Source organism: Eretmochelys imbricata, chromosome 7 (assembly GCF_965152235.1).
Source record: "Eretmochelys imbricata isolate rEreImb1 chromosome 7, rEreImb1.hap1, whole genome shotgun sequence".
Taxonomy (NCBI): domain Eukaryota; kingdom Metazoa; phylum Chordata; order Testudines; family Cheloniidae; genus Eretmochelys; species Eretmochelys imbricata.
The window spans coordinates 12,858,760-12,883,000 of record NC_135578.1 but is presented as its reverse complement, the minus strand read 5'-3'; the positions used below and the strand labels follow the sequence as shown (position 1 = coordinate 12,883,000).

Sequence of the window (24,241 nt, the reverse complement as noted above, 5' to 3'; positions counted from 1 at the left end):
ATCTTGTAGCTCTACTCACTGAGATCATTAGCCAGCAAAGCACTTACATTTGCCCTTAACTTTAAACATGTGAGTTGTCCCTTGAAGTCAATTTTTTTAATGCCATGACTCACTTATTTAAAGTTAAGTGAGTTCAATCCTTGAGGGGGCCATTTAGGGATCTGGGGCAAAAATTGGGGATTGGTCCTGCTTTGAGCAGGACATTGGACTAGATGATCTCCTGAGGTCCCTTCCGACCCTGGTATTCTATGATTCTATGTGCTTAAGTGCTCTGCGGGATCAGGGATTGGGTGTTTTGCATGATTGGGAACAAAGTTTTACACCATGAGTTGTGCAGGACTTTTGATATTTGGCACCACAGTGTTGTATAAAGGATTTTCTGTATCCTAAACTGTAAGATAGGAGTCGAGTGGAGATTGTGTGTGTGTGTGATTTCTTTCCATGTAAATCTGGTTGGCATTATAAAACTAAACACTGTACAATACCCATAGAAAAGAAATAATGGGTAATCGGGGAAGGGTTGGTAGAGGGAATAGAAAAAAATAGTTTAGAATCCAGAGGGGGGGAAACAAAGACTTACTGGTAAGGAAATGCTTACTCAATATACTGAAAGGTCAGTGCACAGCAGAAATTAGCTTCAGAAAACTGAAAGCAGTTAGGTTAGGTTTTTAATCTACAATACAGGAAATAAGCTTTAGTAATATATTTAAGCTTTAATAATATATATACCACCAGCATTTGTCATCTCCCCATTACTATTTATCAGCCATATCATGGGATTCACATGAACATTAAACACTGAACTACAATTTTACAATATTCCTATTGGGTTTAGAGATTTATGAGAACAATGGAACATACTTTTTTTTTAATTGAAGCCTATGGAATAATGGGAAAACAAGATAAACCTCCCCTAAAGATGTACTATAGTGCTAGTTCTCCAAAAGTTAGCACATCTGTTATGAAATTCACTTATTAAAAAACAAAGATTGGCAATCTTACAGTTGAATTATAATTGTAAGTAATATTTTAATTTATAAGAGCACCTGTCTAAATATATCTGCCTGGAATAAATGGAAAGTTAAACTACACTTTCATCAGTTTTCCTCCACTGAATGGCTATTAAAAGCTTATAAATATGCATCATAATTACACTCTACCTTCTAGGCTTTTGTATTTCACGAGGTAGTTCGTGCTGATTGGGAGGGATCTTTTTTTACTGGTAATTTACAATTACCCTCACATCCTTAGAATCCATTAGATGAAAATTAGTAGGCCATCCTGCTTAGCTTGACACCTAGACCATCCACTTTGACTTTTGGGTTGTTGGACTTTTGGACAAAGAACAGAAGAGAGGCTAGCTCATTTTGTCTTACCACCATTTCTGTTTACCTTTTGCTCCTGGCCACAGTTCTACTGGCTGTAACAGGTGGGATAGGTGTGATTGTATTTAACTACAGAAAGGATTCAGTAGGTAATACTTGTGATGCTCAGAATAGCAGTCGGTGATCACCAGTGCCCTGGTTCAAGAAAAGTTTGCATGTACACCAGGGCTTGCAGAGTTTCTCCCAGTACATGTGCAGATCAGCAGTGTGGCTTGAGAGGGCAGAAGGCTGCCTGAGAAGTTATATAAATGATGCGATAGTGGTGGAGGCCGGTCAATCAGTTGGTCATAGTTCAAGAAATAATTCCATTAGGATGTTATTCTATATGGCTAAGAAAACTGTGTTTTTAGTCTGTCAGAATGTTGGGTGGCAAAAGAGAATTGAGTTGGATCATACCTTATGTTATGAGAGGCTACTATCATGATCTTGAGAGATGTCATAAAGGTTAGTATTCTAAGGCTGGGATATTAAATGAAGCCCAAGGGAAGTAGGTGCCCAACTGTCACTGAATTATAATGACAGGTTTCAGAGTAGCAGCCGTGTTAGTCTGTATCCACAAAAAGAAAAGGAGTACTTGTGGCACCTTAGAGACTAACAAATTTATTTGAGCATAAGCTTTCGTGAGCTACAGCTCACTTCATCGGACGCATTCAGTGAAAAATACAGTGGGGAGATTTATATACACAGAGAACATGAAACAATGGGTGTTACCATACACACTGTAGTGAGAATGATTAGGTAAGGTGAGCTATTACCAGCAGGAGAGTGGGGTGGGGGGTGGGAAAGCTTTTGTAGTGATAATCAAGGTGGGCCATTTCCAGCAGTTGACAAGAACTTCTGAGGAACAGCGGGTTGGAAGGAGGAGAGAATAAACATGGGGAAATAGTTTTACTTTGTGTAATGACACATCCACTCCCAGTCTTTATTCAAGCCTAAGTTAATTGTATCCAGTTTGCAAATTAATTCCAATTCAGCAGTCTCTCGTTGGAGTCTGTTTTTGAAGGTTTTTTGTTGAAGAATTGCCACTTTTAGGTCTGTAATCGAGTGACCAAAGAGATTGAAGTGTTCTGAGACTGGTTTTTGAATGTTATAATTTTTGATGTCTGATTTGTGTCCATTTATTCTTTTACGTAGAGACTGTCTAGTTTGGCCAATGTACATGGCAGAGGGGCATTGATGGCACATGATGGCATACATCACATTGGTAGATGTGCAGGTGAATGAGCCTCTGATAGCGTGGCTGATGTGATTAGGCCCTATGACGGTGTTCCCTGAATAGATATGTGGACACAGTTGGCAACGGGCTTTGTTGCAAGGATAGGTTCCTGAGTTAGTGGTTCTGTTGTGTGGTGTGTTGTTCCTGGTGAGTATTTGCTTCAGGCTGGGGGGGCTGTCTGTAAGCAAGGACTGGCCTGTCTCCCAAGATCTGTGAGAGTGATGGGTCATCCTTCAGGATAGGTTGTAGATCCTTGATGATGCATTGGAGAGGTTTTAGTTGGGGGCTGAAGGTGATGGCTCGTGGCGTTCTGTTATTTTCTTTGTTGGGCCTGTCCTGTAGTAGGTGACTTCTGGGTACTCTTCTGGCTCTGTCAATCTGTTTCTTCACTTCAGCAGATGGGTACTGTAGTTGTAAGAACGCTTGATAGAGATCTTGTAGGTGTTTGTCTCTGTCTGAGGGGTTGGAACATGTAATGAGATTGGAACATGTAACTTCCTTAGGCTCCTTTGAAAATTCTAGTGATAGTTACTGTTTCATATGCGTGGATTTTTCATTAACACTTGGATTTTTGTATGTACAGTAATCATTGTAACATACATAATTCTGTATTTTGTCAATGCTGCAACTCACTGGTAGCTCTGGATAGTATGAAATTTGGCAACAAAGATTGTTGAGTCAGATGACAATATATCAGAGGGGGATTTAGTTCTATTTTTTTTAGGAGTTTCTCTTTCCATTTAAAATATATATTAATGTTATGTTGTATATCATTTCAGGTGGCTAACTACACGTATAGCAATATTGATCATCAGGTTTTCTTATGTCAATGTTTTGGGGGCAGTTTAAGAAATGCTACCTGAATAAAAAAGGTAGAAGTAATAATCATTTTCTAAACAGAGACAGCACACATTCTTTCATGGAGTTAAGCCTGAGATAAGCCCATAATATTTAATCAGCTCTCTCTAAAGATACAAAAAAAGTCTAAAAGCTAAACAACGTTAAAGCTATAAACTCCAGGGTTCATAATTCTCACAGCAGAGGAAAAACTGCTGATCCTTAATAACAATTTGCTAATCTCCAGTCATTCATTTTAACATCAAACTGAAAATATAATTTAACTTTGAAACTTTATTTTTTTTAAATTTATTTTGCAATGTAATGCAAATGTTACAGAGCGGCAGTCATTTCCACCATTAGTAAAAATTCTCCAATCAAAATTATCCCTGTTCTACACCTAACCTCCCTCCCACCTTGTCCCCCTGGCCCCTCCTCCCCCACAAAACAGACCCCTCTAACTCTATGTTGACTGATTGAATAATAATTTCTCTAGGTGACTGAAAAAGAAACTCGAGAACCCACGGTAACCCAAAAAGGATTCATTTCAAGTGTGACTGTGAGTCATCTTTTTCTAGTAATGAAAGGCCTTAATCTGAGCTTCTGTACAAATGGAGTGTTCCCTGTGGTTCCCCATGACTCTTCCATGCAACTCAGTAGGCACAAGTTCTGCACAGTGTTTTCTCAACCACCTCTGCCTCAGCATCTCACCTGGGTTTTGTCACTAAATATTCACTTCCATTAGAATGCTGATTTAAGAAATCTTCCCCTCTAATGACTGCTTATTACATACTGGATTTAGTTATTAGTGCTATTGGTGTTAGGGTAGTGACATGCAGGGTAAGCATGGGGGATTACCTTTGGGACCTGCTCCTTATAGACCAGGGGCAAGCAAACTTCCTGGCCTGAGGGCTGCATCGGGTTTCAGAAATTGTATGGAGGGCCGGATAGGGGAGGGGGTCGTGACCTGGCCCCCACCTCCTATCCGTCCCCCCCCCAGGGGTCCTACCCCATCCAACTCCCTCTGTTACCTGACAGCCCCCCGGGACTCCTGCACATCTACACCCCTCCGCTCCCTGTCCCCAGACCGCCCCCAGACCTCCGCCGACCCATCCAACCCCTCCTCTCATTCCTGATTGCCCCCCCAGGACGACTGTCCTGTCCAACCACCCCTTCTCACTGACTACCCCCAGAACCTCCACCCTTGACTACCCCCTGCCACCCCATCCAACCCCCCTCTCCTTCCTGACTGCCCCCCCGGGACCCCTACTCCCATTCACCCCCCCCCCCCCCCCCCGTTCCCCGCCCTCTGACCGCCCCAACCCCTGTCCACACGCTCCCCGGCCGAACTCCCCTGCCCTGTAACCACGCTCCCTGGAGCACCGGTGGCTGGCGGCGCGACAGCTGCACCACCTGGCTGGAGCTGGGCCACGCCGCCGCCGCGCAGTGCAGAGCACCGGGTCAGGCCGGGCTGTGGAGCCGCGCTGCCCCAGGAGCTCACCCTGCTGCCCAGAGCATGGCGCTGGCGGCGTGGCGAGGTGAGGCTGCGCAGGAGGGGCCGGGGCCTAGCCTCCCCGGCCAGGAGCTCAGGGGCCGGGCAGGAGGGTCCCGCGGGCCGTCGTTTGCCCACCCCTGCTATAGACCATTGGTTAATAGCACTGGATTTGACCCTACACACACACATTGCAGAGGAGAACCACATTTTAAAGGAACTATGGAGAACTGGCTCCTTCTGACTCAAGCAAGGCTCTGGGCTGATGGGGAATTCTCTCCACACCAGGACATGCAATGACTGCAGAAAGCTGCTCTAGCCCATTGAGTGAAAACGCGGAAGATTTTCCTGCCCCTAGCCCAGCCTGTTCATTTCCCACTTCCCCATGTGCTGTGATGCAGAAGTCCACCATGGAACTGCGGTATGAAGCAGCTTTGGGACCTGCCACTCTTTACAGGACAACCTGCACAACCTACTCCCCTGACGTTAAAATGCATAAATTCAATGATCTTCAGCTATAATGGAAAACAAATGAGTATTTACTTTAATATAGCTATTATAAAGTCAGGTCAAATATGCCAGGTGCCAAACATGACTGAATGCATATTCACAACCCACCCAGACAGCTGTACTTCTCCGGGACAGTTTATTTTACAAAGCCCACAATGTAGCCTGTGACAGCTGGATATACTAGAGTAATGGGAGCTAACAGAAGCCCTAAAATAGATAAGGGAGGTAGATCATTTTTCTTTGAAAATGGAGCACATTGAATATGGGAATCACAGAGACAAAATAAAAACCAGAGCCGATAATGTTATTTTATAGAGTCTCTTTCCACAGTAGAACCACACTTTCAATCTGCCACTTTAAATCTGGGCAACTTTAACTAATATGCCTTGACTTTTGAAAACACTCCATTTTTGAGATACTGTGTAACTTGTTTAACTGAGATAGTTACACATTTTATCACCCTTTTTGTATTTTGCGTGCCCGCCATTCCTCACCTCAGAAAAATGAGGAAGTCACAGAAATGTGTGTGATTTCCTCAGCCAAATGGCACAGATTTTGCACACTTTAAATGAGCCTGGACCAAATTTAGCCTTCAGATAATTACAAAAAACTCCTTTGGGATTTCAATGTAAGCAGGAGAGCTGTATCTAAGGATGGACATTGGTACTATCAGGTGGCTCTCCTTTAGATTACTTGAAAAATTTGTGTAATAGGGCACAAAAGTAACAGCAGAATAGGACCCTTAGAATTTACAGAGATTATGCTGTTCTATTTGATGTGCAATCTGCCACTCTGACTTTCAGTAGAATCCCTTGCTGCCATCGCCAACAAAATCTTTTGAAAGAAAAGAAAGAAAACATGGGAAAATTAAAATGTCAAAATTCCAATTTTGCATGTTTCCTAGCCATATGTTACTGACAGCGTTACCAACAAAGATCCTTTTAAAACCTAGAGTGTTACACAGGGTTGTGCAAATTAATAACAACATCCTAAATGACCAAATGTAGGACTCCTGATCTCAGCAAAGAATACAAGAATAAATGGCTAATGAAGTAGCACTGTATTTTTCTGGGATCAAATTAAAATAAAATAAAATTATATATATATATATATATATATATAAATTATGTTGTCAAAGACAAAACTCTAACCCATTTTAATCTGATTTCTTAAATTATCTTTTTCAATTTAGCCATTAATCTCATCTACCAGCAAAAACGTCACACTTCCCTTAATAGTAGAATAAATGGGGAACGAAAAGGATGCTGGAAGTAGAGGCCATTTATTAATATAGCATCAGATTCTGCTTGGCCTTGAAACAGCTGCACAGTACGGTGGTTTGGAGGACATATGCAGTGTATGGGTGAGCTTGACTTAGATCAGTGAAAAGGCATCAGTTCAGCCTTATGATCAATATAGTAATACAACCACAGCCAGTTACCTAAGGGGAAGAAGGTGGCAGAATAACCCAGCCTAGGGTGAGTCTGGTCGCTTAAATGAAATAAGAACTGGTCTGTGATAGAAAACCTTACCTATCAGGTATTGGGTCTGGGAGGGCAGCATTATCATTCAAGCCTTTTTGATGATGGGAGTCCACATGAACTACAAAGGGAGAATAATAGAATATTTTGCACCTTGGTATCTGCTGGTATCACAAGAACTGTCCTGAATCATTTCATGAACAAGGGAATATGTTTATGTGTGGAATTAGAGGTGGAATCCTGGACCCAGATTTGGACGCGGTACTCTGGTCTGGGTAGGTTGATTCATGGAAATAATTTCTCACAGACTGCAGGTATACAGGTATTCAGGAGATTTTCTGAAGTCCAAGGAGAGCGCGCGCGAGAGAGAGTGTGTGTGTTTGTGTGTGTGTGTGCGAGAGATGTAATTAAATGAGCTGCTGATTTCATCATTGGATAGGCAATCTTTGGACATTCTGTGTGGGATGCAAAAGCGGGAAATTTGTCTTTAGATCCATGCATGGATTCGGAAGGATACTGAGAGGAATCGCATGCACAACCAGGTCTTTAGGCACAAAAATTCATTAAGGATTAAATCATGTGGAAGAAGGCAAAAGGCAATGGGGTGTCTCTGTTTCACGGGCGGGGCCTTAAATGCTTCTTAGTAACTGGATCCTGAAATCAGGCTTGCTACATTCACTGGATTAAGAATCATTTTTTGCCAGGAACTGTGCTTTGACTTCAGCACCTGAAGAGACTATGCAGGATGAAAGTCAGCTAAGATATTAAATTTCATGGTTACAATGTTATCGGTGTTAAAAATGATGAAGCCAGGCCTTTTCTGCTTATCACATTTTCTTTGTCCTTTCCTGTGGTATGTCAAAAGCAATTATTGTTGATTAATATCTAGGAACTTGTTCATTGGTACAGTAGAACTTTCAGAGTTCCCGACCAGAGTGTATTTGATTTCAGCTGAATGAGACAGACTGGCTTGTTCTTCTAATTTTCTTGTAAATCATCGAACGTTAGAGCTTTACGAGGACAGCAAGTAGCCTACAAATGTATTTCACTGTGTTAGTTTATGGGAAAATAATGCTATGTATGGAGCAAGTGCACTACTGTTAGCCTTATGTTAATCTTGATTTGTGGGATTCCCAAATTCTGCCCTCAAATGACAACACATGGCTTCCATTAATATTTCTTGGAATCCAAAATGTCCATTTAAGGGCAGAATATAGCCATAAAATATTATTGAAAACACGTTTTTGTTGTTCTCCAACTTCCTGTTAGAAGTTACTAAAAGCTAACGGCTAGTTTTGATAAAAATCAGCTGAGTTGGTTGGTTGGTTGAAGCTGCTGTATAGTGATACGCAATAGCTAAACCTTTTTTGTGTGTTTGGAGAATCTGGGTTCCTACATTTAAAAGTTCACTGATTTTGTGCTAAGGCAAAGCAAATTTCAAAGCAAACAATTTCCTCTAATTAGAGAGGAAAATGTCAAAGCTGGAGTATTCTCAATGGACTTTCCATTATCATTCAAACTCCTCATCATTAAGTGATACCCCCATTAACTTACTCCCTTCTGTCATTGTTAGTCCTTCTTCTGTGATTGGTTTCCCACAGCCTTTTATAGTACAGGCCCTCACATAGAATTTATACTTGGTGCTCGAGCTCAGATTTGAAATCCTCCAGCTGAAAGTCGAAGGGTTTGTAATATTGACGTCATTCAATGCTCCAATCTCATCTGTCTCATTTACTGAAAGAGAAACAATAGAGTTCAGTCAGGCATGGCAGCTAAATGTTACCAAAATGCAAATGTGTCAAGAAAGCTGATGGAGAAGATGCAGTTTACAGTAAGTAGGAAGGATGGTACTTTAAATAAATGTATATCTTACTACCCTGATACATTTGTGAGTCTTCAAATGGGATTTACCATGTCTAAATCAATCAACTACACAATTGGGTATTATGATAGTTGAAAAGGCTCTATGATTCTAGAGATCTAGTTACTGAAAAAAGAGAAAGGCCTGAGTTTTAGAGCTATGCAAAATGTGTGTCTAGAACCCTAAATGCACATTAATTGAGACTGTTCTTGGATTTTCATTTTGCTCCCAAACATCTGCCCATGTCCTTAAACTTTGGTAGGCCTGCAGTCACGATGCAAGTTTATGGGGTGCTTCCAGAAAGTATAGTAGCTGGCTGCTATTTAAGGAATGGCCATTTGAACACCCATAGCTGGCCCTCTCCAAAAATGGAGAGCATCCAACCACCACCCCTATAAAAGTACTACAAAAGTAAGAGTGCAGTTGCCTTAGTAAGGATCAGTGCTGAGCAAAAAGTTCACAACAAACAAGTTCTTTGGCGATGTGTGTTGTATGCCCACTCCATTCTCAACAGAGTACATTGAATTAGTATCCAAACTTACCCCCAGTGTCTGGCTGTACTGGTAACTCATAATCAATAATTCAACATAAACTTTCCTCCCTAAGCTTGGCTGCTCCAGAACCATATCTGTTCTATCTCCTTAGCTCCTTCTGGCCCCAAAGAAACATTTCTATTTCCTTGATCTCCTGGTTACATATCATTGGACCCACCTGATCACGACTCAGCAGTAATTACCCTGACTCTAAATGTACGGTTTTTACGAACAGGGGGAGAGAATTTGCTGAAGAGAAATCATTTAAAAAATCTGAATAAATATTCACCAGAAAAAGTTTGCATTATTTGCCCAGCTGTACCAACTATGTGTGTTTAAAGATTCTAAGCCTATGCACACGACTCATGAATTATCATCACAAATTATTTCTTCTTTGAAGAGTCAGGTGCATTTCTAAAAACAGCTATAAATATTCTATGTGCTGTTTAACTATTGGGTTAACTGTCTGTGAATTTGAAAACATGTATTACATGATTTGATTAGTCTGAGAGTCTTTGAATGTATCATGATTGCACTTTGGGCTTATCTAGACAGAAAAAGAACATGCTGAAATCCTTTTTCCCTGGAAAATGGAATTCGCCTGCCCCCAGCAGGCTAAACTAAAATCTGTAATTTTGGAACATTTTTTCTGTGATGAACAAGTTGTTACTTAAAATTTAAAATGATTAGTTTTAAGTTACTGTCTATTTTAAATAACTTTATATTAAAATAATGTTTGATTTAAATATGATCTATTTGCTAAAAGTCTACATCAAAGTAGAACATGTACTTACTTATCTGATATTGCAAAATGTAGCCAGTAAGGAAGCCATTTGGTTTTCTGGGAAGTCCCCATGACAAAGTGACAGAATCCTTATCTTCGTTTAGTAATCTTAGAAAACGTGGCTGTTCAGGGACTGGAAAACATAGGAATTAGCTTAGTTTCACTGAATGTAGATCATATCTTAGCAGCTGAGTCTCCATACATTCCTGTTAGTATGGCATATAATTTCATCCAATATGTACAATTCTCCATTCTCAGTCAACATATGCTAGATGCTTAGGGTCTGATCCAGCAAGATGCTTGCAAAACACCTTTTGAGAGTCCTCAGCCTTGTTAACTGCCATTTACTGCATAGACTTGGACCCTTCTATTGGATAATCATATTAAACACTTTTTTTTATGCCAGCATAATACTATAGAGTCACACAGAGTTTTTAGTAGAATTAATTGGTCTGGTTTCAAGGAAGATGTTCGTTTAATTTCTTCCATCCCCATATTTTAATTTTTCTTACCTCCTTCTGGAGTTTGGAATACAGTTGGAAAGCTTTCAGGTCCAGATCCTTTTGCATTGAAAGCCAAAACAGTTAAGTGAAATTCACTAAATGGCTCTAGACCAGGAATCATGCCATAGTTTCTGTCTCCTGTAAATGTTAGGAAGTGTTTATCTGGGTGATGATGTTTTCCATCTAGCAAACTCCTTATTTTCCACCAAATGACCTGTATTGAGAAAGGCAATTCTGTAACAGATTAAGTTCTATGGGGATGAACACTGCATTGATTTCCCCCAACCTCACAGCAATTGCTTTAAACTTAGACAGGATTCACCCAACACAGCATGAAAAGACATCTGATTATATAAAGAATAAATTATGACAACCTTATATCCTTTTAAGTGTCCACGAACTCGGTCTCTTGGAATGCTGGACCAGATCGCTTTAACTAGCGTACTATTCATCACTTCCACCATTACACTTGAAGGAGCAGCATCTGGAACTGTAAATATGTAGGTGTTACATACTAAGGATACTCCCTAGGATTTATTTTCAAAGAGTAGCTCTACACTTATGCTGGCGTGTAGAGTACAGACACTGCATGCCCAGCTAGCATGGGTAGAAACAACAGCACAGATGGTGCTCAGGTGCTCAGGTGAGTAGAGTGCCCTAAATGCCTGAAATCTACGGTGTGTGCCCTATACATGGGTCTCTACATGCCAAAGCAGTGTCTCTGATATCTACACTGCTATATTTAGCAGTGTAGTGTCCCACAGCCTCCCTGTTGTCAGAGCCTTTACCCACCACAGAGAAAGGCTCCAGCTGCAGGGAGTGCTGGAATCTTTCCCTGCCACAGTGAAAGTCTCTGGCAGAGGGAAAAGTCTTTGGCAGCTCCCCGGAGTCTTTCCACACTGCCTCCCCACTGTCAGTGTCTTTCATTGTCACGTGTAGCTACACACTGCAGGCAGTATGGATGTAGCCTTCCTTTCATTGTGCCGTGTAGTTACACGTATCCTACATGCAACAGCAAAGGTAAGCAAGTGTAGACAAGATCATAGTGTCCGTCCCACAGCTACCCAACCTGGCTCAAGTTATAGAGACTCATGCTTTTAAGTCTGGAGATTCCCCCAGTTCAGTTCCAAATGGAGGCCATCATATCTGTATCAGTGAGGATAAAAAAAGAATTATGATTAACGCCTCATTCAAAAAAGCAATCTTAGAGTTCTTTCTGGAAGCAATTTTCTTTTAACTAAATCAACTGGTTAAAGAATAGGGTTTTAATCACCACAGAACATCAAGAAATCTACTCCAGAACCTGAAATACCTAGACCCAGAGTCAATGTCACATCAGTGGATACAGGATCAGGTCCATAGAAAGCATATTGCAAGTGAAACTGAACACATACAGAGAATTCTCCCTTTTTACTTACTTTCACTATCTACCAGATGATATGATCTTCAGTGTTAATATTGTGACTGTGAAAAACCACATGTCCCTAACCCCGCACTCACTACCAGGGAATAGGGGATAGGTATTGTTTACTACCATAAACAATCTCATTTAGACTCCCAGTAGTAAGTGTTTACAGGGTCAGGCCTTAAATTAACAAACTATCAGAAAAATGAAATATGACAAAAATTGCAGGCCATGTAAAAGACCTACTTTGCAAACATTAATAACTCATCTACTTAGAACAGGTCATTCAGTGGAATCTGTAAACAAAACCTAATTGAGGGTTAGTTTCTTTGTATAATGTCCATAAGAGTTTCCTCTTTGGGCCATTTTTTCATGTTAGGATGATGATGATAGCTTTCATAGCACCTATTGGGGCTAGGCACAGACGAAGTTCATGTCAAGAGGCAGTCAGAGTAAAGAGGCTGGAGGAACAGTAACATCTATAAGATCATTCAGTTCAGCAGTTGCTAGAGCACAGCATGATGGATTAAAGAAGGATTTTGGTTGTTTGTCCATTTGAATAAGTGATAAAGTAAACAGTTGTCTCCGTTGGCTAATCCCTTGCAGGCTTTTTTGTAGGCCATTCAAGCTGGCCATCTATTTTTCTGTTAGGAAACACCTTGAAGGTTTCAGACATGGGATGAAAACTGCCTGACTTTACATAATAAAATTAATCTGCAAAATCTGAAAGATGTACAATTTGTAGACACTTCTGACCCTTGCTTGCCAGCAGTCCTCAGCCCCTGCTGCTAATGACTAATGCATTGGGCATTTGTTATTTGTATCAGGGAATCTTGGCTCCCTATGCTAGCTGGCTACACTGGTGTTTACTCCCTCATTGATTTCAATCCCTAAATCCTAAAAAGATTTTTTTGCTTCTCTTGCTTAACTGGCTTGTCTACTGAAGGAAATCTTGGCTTTTCATCACTGCAGCTGGGGAACGTATAATCCTCCCAATGTCTTTTATACATTGATTCTCTAAGCAACAGAAGGGAGAAAAAATTATGATATAGTGTCAGGGGGGATTGGAGGGACTATTGTCCAATAGTCTAGATATTGTAGCAGGGATTTCTACAATCTTACAGTAGCCAGAAGCATGTTTGTATTAACTCCACCAGCTTTGACCCTGCACTAGTGTTGTCATTTTTGCATTAGTGTTCATTGGAGGAACATGATTACTAAAGAGCACTGTGGTGCGAGGGATTGGCAGGTACAGGTAGACTGTTGGTATCACAGCTGATGCTGATATTACAAAAGAGTATGAAATATGCTTATGTGGGAAACTGGGGAAAACATCATAACAGTCCCTTAGGGGCTTCAAATCTATGAACAGATGTTTGTGACACGAATGCTGATTGCTTGTATCAAGACAGTCATTTAAGAAGAAAGACATAGTACAGACATTGGAAAGAACATTTTTATCAATGGTGGACCTCACTTTGAGAAGTGGCCTCCAGTTATGACAGGAACAAAACTGGATCCTCAGTTATTTGAAAGATCAAAGTTGCACTTGCAAAATTAGAGACCTGTTTGGGATCCCTTTAAAAATCGGGGCCTCTGTGTCTCACAATTGTAAGAGTAGTTTCTATAAAAAGCAATAATATTGCGTGGAATATTGGTGTGGCTGCAAACTGTACGAATTAGAAGCAGTACAAATAGATCCAGTTTGAAAGGGATGATTGTGAAGGTCATTTCATGAGAAAGTACTCTGTTTCTTGCATAATACAGAAAGGATAGGTGTGTTGGTATCATGGACAAAAATATGCTCACAATATGGAATGTAAAATATACTGAGGTGTCTACTGCACATGCAGGGCTGTGATATTACTTGGAAAACACTGCAACTCTAGTGTTGACACATTCCTCGATGTTCAGGGGGGATCCTTAAAGATAGTGCCATCTGCTTTCCTCAGTGTCGCTGGCCCATTCTGTAAACTGTGTCAAAGAGCCATAGTCATCCTCTTTCTTGCTGCCTTTGGATACCCTGCACCCCAGGAGTGCACTGAAGGGGCATACATCATTTCTTTTTGCAATTTCCTGCATTCTTTTTGGCATACAAAAGCTGAATGGTCTCTATGCTCTGTTTTAATTCTAAAATGCCCACAGACTGAATATGTGCATCTACCTGTAGAGCATTTTACTCCCTGTAGTTTGAGATGAATGTGTTAGGCCCCAGCCCAGGAAAGTACATAAGCACATACTTAATTTGAAGCATGTAGATAGTCCTTCTGAAGTCAATGGGGCTATTAAAGTGCTTAACTTTAAACATGTTTTGTTGGATTGGAGCCATGATTAGGTGCACAACTTAGACAAGCAATTGTACACTCATTTTGGTATATGCAAGCATAACTGACCTTTCTGAAAATGAAGCCCTTGATAGCTAAAATTCATACTAAGGAAACTGACACATAGTAATTCTGTTTCTTTTAGTATTCCAACATGCTGATCACTAGTGAGTGACATTTAAGCATTTTTAATTGCGAGCTGATCTAATAATACTTGTTATCCATTTATATTGCAATGTAAGAATCATCTACACCATATACTTTTACAAAAATGTTTCAGTTACTTACTGTCCTCTCCTGAATATCCAGTGGTAACATTCGGTTCAGGACCAGATCCAAAATTGTTTACAGCTTGGACTTTGATATCATAAGGCACAAAGGTAGGAGTATTCCTCAATGTCAAGGAATGTTTTTTTACAGCTTCCTCATTCCAGTCTGTCTCTACTCCCTGCTGTCGCCAGCTGACTTTATACTCCAGTCCCGGTCCATTTTGCTCCATGGGTTTCAATGGCTACAAAAGAAGTTAAAGGGATACTGAGCTGCCTTTGTTGCTATAATCATAAAATGGCAGATTAAGTGGAGAATAATTTTGAAGCAGTACACTGCAATATTTTGCAAGAAAAAAATAACCTTCCCCATCATGTTAGTTTTAAGATGGTTATAAGAAAAGTGTTATGATTTTTAGAACAGCATGCGGGAATAACAGCTGGATTTAAAACAGGTTAATTATTAAAGCATATCTTTCTACATATAGAATGCTCTAATTGGTTTTGCGACACGTTTTCTTAGTTTTATGGTAATATAAATATATGCAATCTTCATTACAAGTAAAAGACAAATTATCTCAAATTTTTATGTGGCACAGCAAGTTGGGTCATTAAAATTTAGATTATCCTGTAAAATCTTAAATACGCACCAACCTCCCCGACTCCCACTCCTCTTCCCCCCCCCTCCACACACACACTCACTCACTCCACCCAACTAGATTTAGACACTTAATGGGTAATAAATAGCTGTACTCCAATTTTATTTTTTTTACTGCTTGGTTGAGGAAACTCTTCGTGATATAAGGCAAGAATGAATCTATGAAATGGAGTCAGCTGGGGCTGGTTGGAAAATGGTATGGCTTTTCTGTAGAAATTTTAGAAAGAACCGGTTTGTTTGTTTTTCATAAAATCTTTTCAATTTTTATAGCATTTTTTTCAGTTGACGGTTTTTTAGTTGAAAAATCAGAAAATTTAGGAAGAGATGAAAAGTTTCACAGAACGTTTTCATTTACAAAAAACAAGCCATTTTTCATCAAAAAGCTGAGGTGATAGCCCTTATTGATAGGATAATTCAGTCACTAGGCCCTATAAGGTCTGATCTAGCAGCCTTTGAAGTCAATGGAAAGGTTGCCATTTACTTCAGTTGTTGTGGGGGAGTGCACTTGAGGAGATGAATAAATGATGGGGCAGTTGTAGAGGCCTGATAATCAGATTGGTCATAGCTGTTCATTGTGAAGACGGCCAGTAAAGCTACCAGTTGTGAGTCTTATGATGTGCATACCTGCAAACTGGATTTAATCACTCAGCTTACTAGACCAACGGTGGGTAACCTGTGGCCCATTAAGGTAATCAGCTGGCGGGCTGCCAGACCATTTGTTTACATTTTCACGACTTTACATGACTCCCAGTGGCTGGGGTTCGCCATTTGAGGCCAATCGGAGCTGCAGGAAGTGGCGGCCAGGCTTCCTGCAGCTCTCTTTGGCCGGGAATGGCAAACCGCAGCCACTGGCAGTTGTGAGACGCCGTGCAAATGTAAACAAATGGTTTGGCGGCCTGCCAGTGGATTACCCTGATGGGCTGCGTGTGGCCCACGGGCTGCAGGTTGCCCACCACTGCACAAGATTCATTTCACATAGACCATCAGCTAGCCATCACATGGTAACAAACCAATATGGGTTGGATTTGAAGACAGTTGGGAAAATCACATTGATGGTTTGTTTTGGGGTTTTTTTTTGGTTCACTGGCATTTCCAAAAAACTTTTTAAAACAACGTTTGTGGTGGAAACAATGACAATTTCTTTGCTGAAATTTTGGGCAAATCGGAAAGTCAAAACAGGTTGAATAAAAAATATTTCATTCAATTCAAATATTTCAGTTTTGACCATTTTAAAATGTTTTTGAAAGGAAAATTCATTTTGGCCTAAAAAATCAAAATGTTCCCTTTTGAAAAACTAAAAATCAAAACATTAACATTTTTTTTCAGAATTTTTATAGGTTATCTTTTCGAACAAAACAATTTGGCAAAATTAACAGGAATTAATGAAATGTTTCAGTGTTGCCAAATTTGTATTTTTCATCAAAAAAAGTTTTGTGCAAAAAATTTTGCTCAGATCTAGACTTAAACAATGTGTTTTTATAAGTCAAACTACTTTTAGAATTTAATTGTAATGTATATAAGCAAGAAAAAAATGTTAATAATTCCATCAACATTTTTTCCATACATAAGAAGCATTCAAAAATACACTACAGCTCCAATCCAACAAATCACATGAACTCTATATTTGAAGTATTTGCTGGACAACATCTTAAATTGACTTAATTTGAATTACTATTTAATTAACTGCATTAATAATGAAATTAATTGAATTGTCATTTATTAACAATTTTGCATAACATTTAGGAGCACATGACTGATGAAAATGATCATTGTTATTTAAACTCTGACTTCTTCATTGCATTGCCAAAGCATTACACAGGGATTTAATTTTGTAAATCCCCTTGACTAAAACCTGAATGGTACTTTGAAAATTGATAGTTTACAAATGCACTAAAAGGAAAATAAGAAAATAAAATTTAATGCTGGAAAATAAATTCCAGTTTAGGGTTAAGTTTCAGCCCCACTTGACTATTATTTTGATCTTGCTTAATGCAACAAAGCCTTGGCTGAAAATCCTGTTGCTAATGCTCATCTGATCTGTTAATCCAAACTAGGCAGATTAACATCATTTTGCAGAATCAGTGTGTGTACATATCCAGCCCTTGTCTGCTTGAAATAAAGAATTCAGTGTGTACCAGGCATAGAATATCTGCTGCAAAGCCTATAAGAAGCAAACTAAATAAAAATATTTGTTCCCAAAAATAGTCTAAATGAACCCAGAATCACTGTCTGTTCTTATTTATCTAAACCTATCCAATCCCACTCCATTCTCATCTTTAAATGTTGTGTTACAACTGAATTGTAGATTGTAAGATTTTTGGGCAGAGAATACGTCTAGCTAGCTGTACAAATAATTAACAACAACCTACGCTGTCTGTGTTGATAGCTGCCTCTCTGTAACTGCTTATAAAAATAGAATTGTTCTCACTGACTATGGAATATTTTGCAGAATGAAGTTTCACAATAAAGTAATAGTCAATAGACTTAGAGGGTCACTTTCACTTCTGGGCTACATCCTACCTAAAATGAAAATTCAGGTTGAGGAAATTTTTATGGTTCTTTTCTGCAAGAACCAGGGTGGGAAATAATCTTTCCAAATCCGATGCAAAATGTGCTTTATTCCAGTTACACAAAATACATTCCTTCTACAATTATTAAAACTTGTTTGGAATGGAAGAGAAAATATATCCCTCTGAACAGATGGCACATAAATTACAGACAAACAGACTGGAAATCTGAAGGCTGTAATTCTGTCCTCAACACTTCTACAGATTCCTTTGACACTTGTGCTAATGACCTTCTCCAGCTCTTGCTATATATGGGATTTCTTCTTCCACTACACACTTGTGTATTTCAGGCCTTCTTACATTTTTCCATAGCATTTGTCACACAGGTGTCAAAAATGTATTTCTGAATGGGAGAGGAAGGAAAGAAATCCTTTCCCCATTGAAGTGAATGAGGCTTTGCCTTTGACTTCAGTGGTCCTCAGATTTCAGCTATGGAGTCTACTAATGGTGGCTACAAGACAGATAGCAGGAAGAAACCCATGAAACCCATATTGAAAATGTGAGTACTGTCTTAACATGATCCTGATAACTTCAGTAATGCTTCAGGATCTTCAGCTTGAAAGGAGAAACCATTTCACATACAGTTTCGCTGATAGGAAGTTTTAAATTACCTCCCATTTCATAACCATTTCATTTGGTTCAGAAGCTTCGACTCGGATGTTTTCTGGGTTCTTGTCTGGAGCTATAACAGTAGAACGAATAAAATTAGTTTACGCCATCTGTCCTTTATTAATCCTGTCTTTTTTCCCCTCTCCCCCATGCCCTACATCTTCACAAAACAACCAGATAGATGTGAAAAGCACCACACTAATTTCCTTACTTCAAATGATTTGGCTTTGTTGCAACTAACCAACATGTAAATAAAGAACCCATGATTAAACATAATAACTTGACACAACAGAGAGTTAGTGAACAAATATGTAGTTTATATGGTTTGATCTTGAGCAGCCTTCTTGGTTAGTTTTAGTCAATATCTCTAAGATGACTTTTTGGATTTCAGAGTACCAGATGTAGGGGGATTATGCTGAAGAGACATTTCCCCTGTTGGGAATGGAAAAACAGAAGGTGTATCATTAGTGTGTGACACAGAGCTGAAAAGCTGTGGAAGAAGCGGAGACAATATATGTAAAAAAACCCAAAAAACAAAAAACCCTAAAGCAAAAATAAAGCTGGGGCAATGTAAATTACTATGCAATGCTGAACAGCTGGCCTCTGCAAGTACTTTCAGGAACCAGTCATTCTGTGTTACAATGAGAAATGTGTTGTGAATGGAGATTTGTGACAAGTTCAGAGCTGCTGGGAGACTCACCATAAATCTTGAGAAAGATCCTATCTAGCAACTGATTGTATGTAAAAGGGCTATATTGGGGCTTTAAGCAACAGAACCAACCGGAGCCCCTGGACCATCGTACCTAACTTAGTATGCTGTCCTCCAGAGCTTCAGAGCATGCAGGAGAGCACTGCTGCTATGCCACCCTTGGCAAATGTGTGGCATATGCTCCCCTTTGCAGGGTATCAGCTCTTCTGGCTGGTGTGGGTCACAGCTCTGGCCTCTCTTTTCAGAGACTATTGAGTATAACTACATCTTCAGAGAGCCCCATTTGGCTTCAGTGGGACAAATCATGTCATAAGGTGTTATTCAGGTTTGCAAGAGTGTAAAAATTGGGTCCCAGATGACTTAAACTGGGCTGAAAGCAACCCTGCTGGATTTCAAACTCTCATGGAACAAATAGGATTAAATGTTATTCTAGAAAATACATAGCCAGGAAATGAGATGACAGTATGTACCAGTGGGAGGTGTTTCATAGCGTGCTGATGATGCGCTAGCCTTGCTTCTTCCAACATCATTAACGGATATAACACGGAACTGGGAATTCATATAAGGAGCCAACGATAAAACAACGGTTGTGTTGTTCCCTGGGATTCTTGTGAGTTCCTGCCACTTCCCAGGCTCCCAACGATTCACTTCAAATTCTACAATGGACTCTGGACGGGGAAAAATAAAAATGAGAGAGATAATACCGAAAGCATAACTCTGCATTAAAGCCCATATAAATATAATGGCAAGCACAGAAGAAAACAAATTTACAACAAAGGTGTTTAAAAAATAAAAACAATTAAGTATGTCTATGAACCTTGTCTGTTTATTCTAGTGGTAATGACACACTGTAAGTCTAAAAAATAAATGCAAGACTATGGTACTAGAATCCTTCATACCATAAATGGGACTGTTGTGACTGTCTCCTGCTTTCCAGGATAATCTAACACTTCTGTTCTGTTTTTCTGAGAGAAGTAGCTCTTCTGGTGGGTCAGGAACATCTAAGAAATAAAGAAGAAATAGCAGAAAGGTGGTGAGTGGTATGTATTTAGGGTAAGATTTCAACAGTGCTGTGCATTGGCCCTAACTGCTCCAACTGAAGGCTATGGTAAAACTTCCACTGACTTCAATGGCGACTTAGTTAGGCCAGCAACAATCACTTTTAAAAATCCCACCCTTATTATACAAACACAAAGTGAATCCTCTGATTTTATGAATGGCTATATTCATTTTTCAGGGAAATCCCATGTACTCTTATTGTAATAACTAATGCAATCGATTTATTTTTTCTTCATCAATATAAAGTCTATACAATAATTAATATATCTCAGTTTTGTTTTTAATAGAAAGCTGCATTTGCTTCACTTGGATTTACTGTGGTCCAAACCACAGTGATGGGGGAAGAAGAATGAACTTCCCCAGATATTAAACCTATGCCCCTATAATGTTAGTGAGAGGAGAAAATGCATTATCCCTGGTGGATTCCCAGTTTAACCCTATACTGCGTGAGTAGAGAAGAAAGTTCATGACCCAGATACTCAGTTCATCATCTATCTAGAGGCTAGGACAAAAGCCAATTGGATGCTCAGATGCCGTGATGGTGAATGTGATATAACAACCTGGCTAGATCTCTCATCTCGGTGCCACGAAGGTGACTTTTAATCTCTCAGCAGGGTCATTCCAACCCCAGCTACTACTCCATCATATGCACTGTCTGTGTCAGAGCCGATTTTCAGAGCTACATATGAGGTCTGACAATACAGGACTTTAGAAGCTGACTTGTAAAGCTTTAATACGGCATATACAGAGATGGATTAACCAGCAGGAGAGCAGGAAAACAGCATGGGAGGACAGACATGTTTGCAGAATGACCCTGTGTTTCTCAACAAGTTTATAAGAGGCACTAGAGACGATCTATGGTTTGGGATAACATATGTTTGTGAAAATCCTAAAGATTCATCTGATGAAGTGAGCTGTAGCTCACGAAAGCTTATGCTCAAATAAATTTGTTAGTCTCTAAGGTGTCACAAGTCCTCCTTTTCTTTTTGCACATACAGACTAACATGGCTGCTACTCTGAAACATATTCTACAGTGAATGCCTTTAATACAGGCACATTCAGACTGACAGATGTTTATCTTCATCAGTTATTGAGACTTGTTTTGTCAATTGTGCCATCCGTTTTATGAAATTGACATGGTCTGAGGAAAAAGAACAGTTTCTCATAACAATAGTATTGTGGGGCAGTATGTTTGTTGAAATAACATCTAAATACAAAAAAAAAACATGAAAGAAATTTAAAAAATCATGTTAAAAATAAAATTATTTTCATTATGAACATATTCTTCAAACCTCAAAGTGGAAATGGTTCCATCTCCTGCAGTCACTTTAATCTAAGGCAATGTGATTAAGGAGTAGGGCTTTGAGGCTTTGAGCAAGTCTTCATCCTCCTTGTGCCTCAATCAAGTCACCTGTATTATTGGCTAAAACTAGGATTGACACTGCATGTAAACTAAATTGAAGGTAAAGGCACAGGATTTTTTAAAAAGTGAGCTTGTGCCTTCTTACCGTGCTTATGATGTGTAAAAAATGCTAGAAAGATTCTTCACCTCTTCTCTCCTCCCCAGTTGTATTACACCTTTGAAATATCAGAAATACCCAGTATGGTCTCCCTAAGTTTTGCTAGTGGCCCTCTTGTGGTCTCAGAGCATGTCTGTTGTGAGTTCTTAGATCTTATTTGGAGAGACAGCGATCCTCTATTTTAACAGAGATGTTCTCCAGTATGTCCATTAGTCACTGATGGGTATTAACAAAACCAAACAGTTTTAAACAGACCAATTAAAAATTCCTTCCTGCTCAAATTGTGGTGTCTTGCTTTTAGCAAAATTAGTTCTCTAGTCACCATAGAATTTTCAAGGACAGAAAAGGCTTGAATTTTTAGTTTGAAAAACACAGATTTTTTTAAACTCCCATCTGGCTTATACATTATAATAAAAACAAAAAAGGATCAAGACCATTTTTCCCCCCAAGCAGGTCAACTTTTAAACGGGAATATAGCCTTTCATGGAATTTTCATAAGTAGTACAACAAATAGTCAAAAACATCTTGAATTACACAGTAGTATAAATGTACAGTACTGTAAATAAAAGGCATGTCATGTTGCTAATTTACTTTTTATTGAAAACCAGCATTTATCATTAAAGCATGAAGTAAATACAAAACCCTGAAGGGTGAGTGATTTAAGTCCTGCTGCAGCCTCTGCCAAGAAAATAAATGGATTGAATTAAAACAAAAACAAAAGCTTGACCCTAAAACAGGGGTGGGCAACGTTTTGGCCCGAGGGCCACATCGGGGTTGCAAAACTATATGGAGGGCCAGGTAGGGAAGGCTGTGTCTCCCCAAACATCCTGGCCCCCACCCCATATCTGCCCCCTCCCACTTCCCGCTCCCTGACTGCCCCCTCAGAACCCCTGACACATCCAGGACACAGGCAGGAATGTCTGTGAGGGGAGGGCTCCTGCCTCATACTGAGAATGAGGGGCGATCAGCAGGTTATCTCAAGTGCTTATATACGAATGCACAAAGCCTTGGAAACAAGCAGGGAGAACTGGAGGTCCTGGTGATGTCAAGGAATTATGACGTGATTGGAATAACAGAGACTTGGCGGGATAACTCACATGACTGGAGTACTGTCATGGATGGTTATAAACTGTTCAGGAAGGACAGGCAGGGCAGAAAAAGGTGGGGGAGTAGCACTGTATGTAAGGGAGCAGTATGACTGCTCAGAGCTCTGGTACGAAACTGCAGAAAAACCTGAGTGTCTCTGGATTAAGTTTAGAAGTGTGAGCAACAAGAGTGATGTAGTGGTGGGAGTCTGCTATAGACCACCGGACCAGGGGGATGAGGTGGATGAGGCTTTCTTCCGGCAGCTCGCAGGAGCTACTAGTTCGCACGCCCTGGTTCTCATGGGTGACTTTAATTTTCCTGATATCTGCTGGGAGAGCAATACAGCGGTGCATAGACAATCCAGGAAGTTTTTAGAAAGCGTAGGGGACAATTTGCAGTGGGGGAGGTTTAGATTGGATATTAGGAAAAACTTTTTCCCTATGAGGGTGGTGAAACACTGGAATGTGTTACCTAAGGAGGTGGTAGAATCTCCTTCCTTAGAGGTTTTTAAGGTCAGGCTTGACAAAGCCCTGGCTGGGATGATTTAACTGGGAATTGGTCCTGCTTCGAGCAGGGGGGTGGACTAGATGACCTTCTGGGGTCCCTTCCAACCCTGATATTCTATGATTTCCTAGTGCAAGTGCTAGAGGAGCCAACTGGGGGGGGGGGAGCTTTTCTTGACCTGCTGCTCACAAACCGGGAAGAATTAGTAGGGGAAGCAAAAGTGGATGGGAATCTGGGAGGCAGTGACCATGAGTTGGTTGAGTTCAGGATCCTGACACAGGGAAGAAAGGTAAGCAGCAGGATACAGACCCTGGACTTCAGGAAAGCAGACTTCGACTCCCTCAGGGAACAGGTGGGTAGGATCCCCTGGGGGACTAACATGAAGGGGAAAGGAGTCCAGGAGAGCTGGCTGTATTTCAAGGAATCCCTGTTGAGGTTACGGGGACAAACCATCCCGATGTGTCGAAAGAATAGTAAATATGGCAGGCGACCAGCTTGGCTTAACGGTGAAATCCTAGCGGATCTTAAACTTAAAAAAGAAGCTTACAAGAAGTGGAAGGTTGGACATATGACCAGGGATGAGTATAAAAATATTCCTCGGGCATGTAGGAATGAAATCAGGAGGGCCAAATCGCACCTGGAGCTGCAGCTAGCGAGAGATGTTAAGAGTTACAAGAAGGGTTTCTTCAGGTATGTTGGCAACAAGAAGAAAGCCAAGGAAAGTGTGGGCCTCTTAATGAATGAGGGAGGCAACCTAGTGACAGAGGATGTGGAAAAAGCTAATGTACTCAATGCTTTTTTTGCCTCTGTCTTCACGAACAAGGTCAGCTCCCAGACTGCTGCGCTGGGCATCACAACATGGGGAATAGATGGTCAGCCCTCTGTGGAGAAAGAGGTGGTTAGGGACTATTTAGAAAAGCTGGACGTGCACA

The 24,241-nt window shown here is 40.2% G+C and overlaps 1 protein-coding gene across 3 annotated transcripts in view; it reads right to left on the bottom strand.

Annotated features, from left to right (window-relative positions):
- CHL1 (cell adhesion molecule L1 like) overlaps positions 1-24,241 on the bottom strand; it is a 76,077-nt gene that overhangs the window by 9,699 nt on the left and 42,137 nt on the right. For all 3 annotated transcript variants that reach the window (XM_077821152.1, XM_077821154.1, XM_077821153.1), the window contains 8 exons: positions 20,040-20,141; positions 19,611-19,808; positions 18,434-18,504; positions 14,620-14,842; positions 10,977-11,092; positions 10,612-10,816; positions 10,110-10,232; positions 8,476-8,655 (listed from right to left, as the gene is read on the bottom strand). In XM_077821152.1, the coding sequence (XP_077677278.1) occupies positions 8,476-8,655; positions 10,110-10,232; positions 10,612-10,816; positions 10,977-11,092; positions 14,620-14,842; positions 18,434-18,504; positions 19,611-19,808; positions 20,040-20,141 (1,218 nt within the window). The remainder of the gene's footprint in view (positions 1-8,475; positions 8,656-10,109; positions 10,233-10,611; positions 10,817-10,976; positions 11,093-14,619; positions 14,843-18,433; positions 18,505-19,610; positions 19,809-20,039; positions 20,142-24,241) is intronic.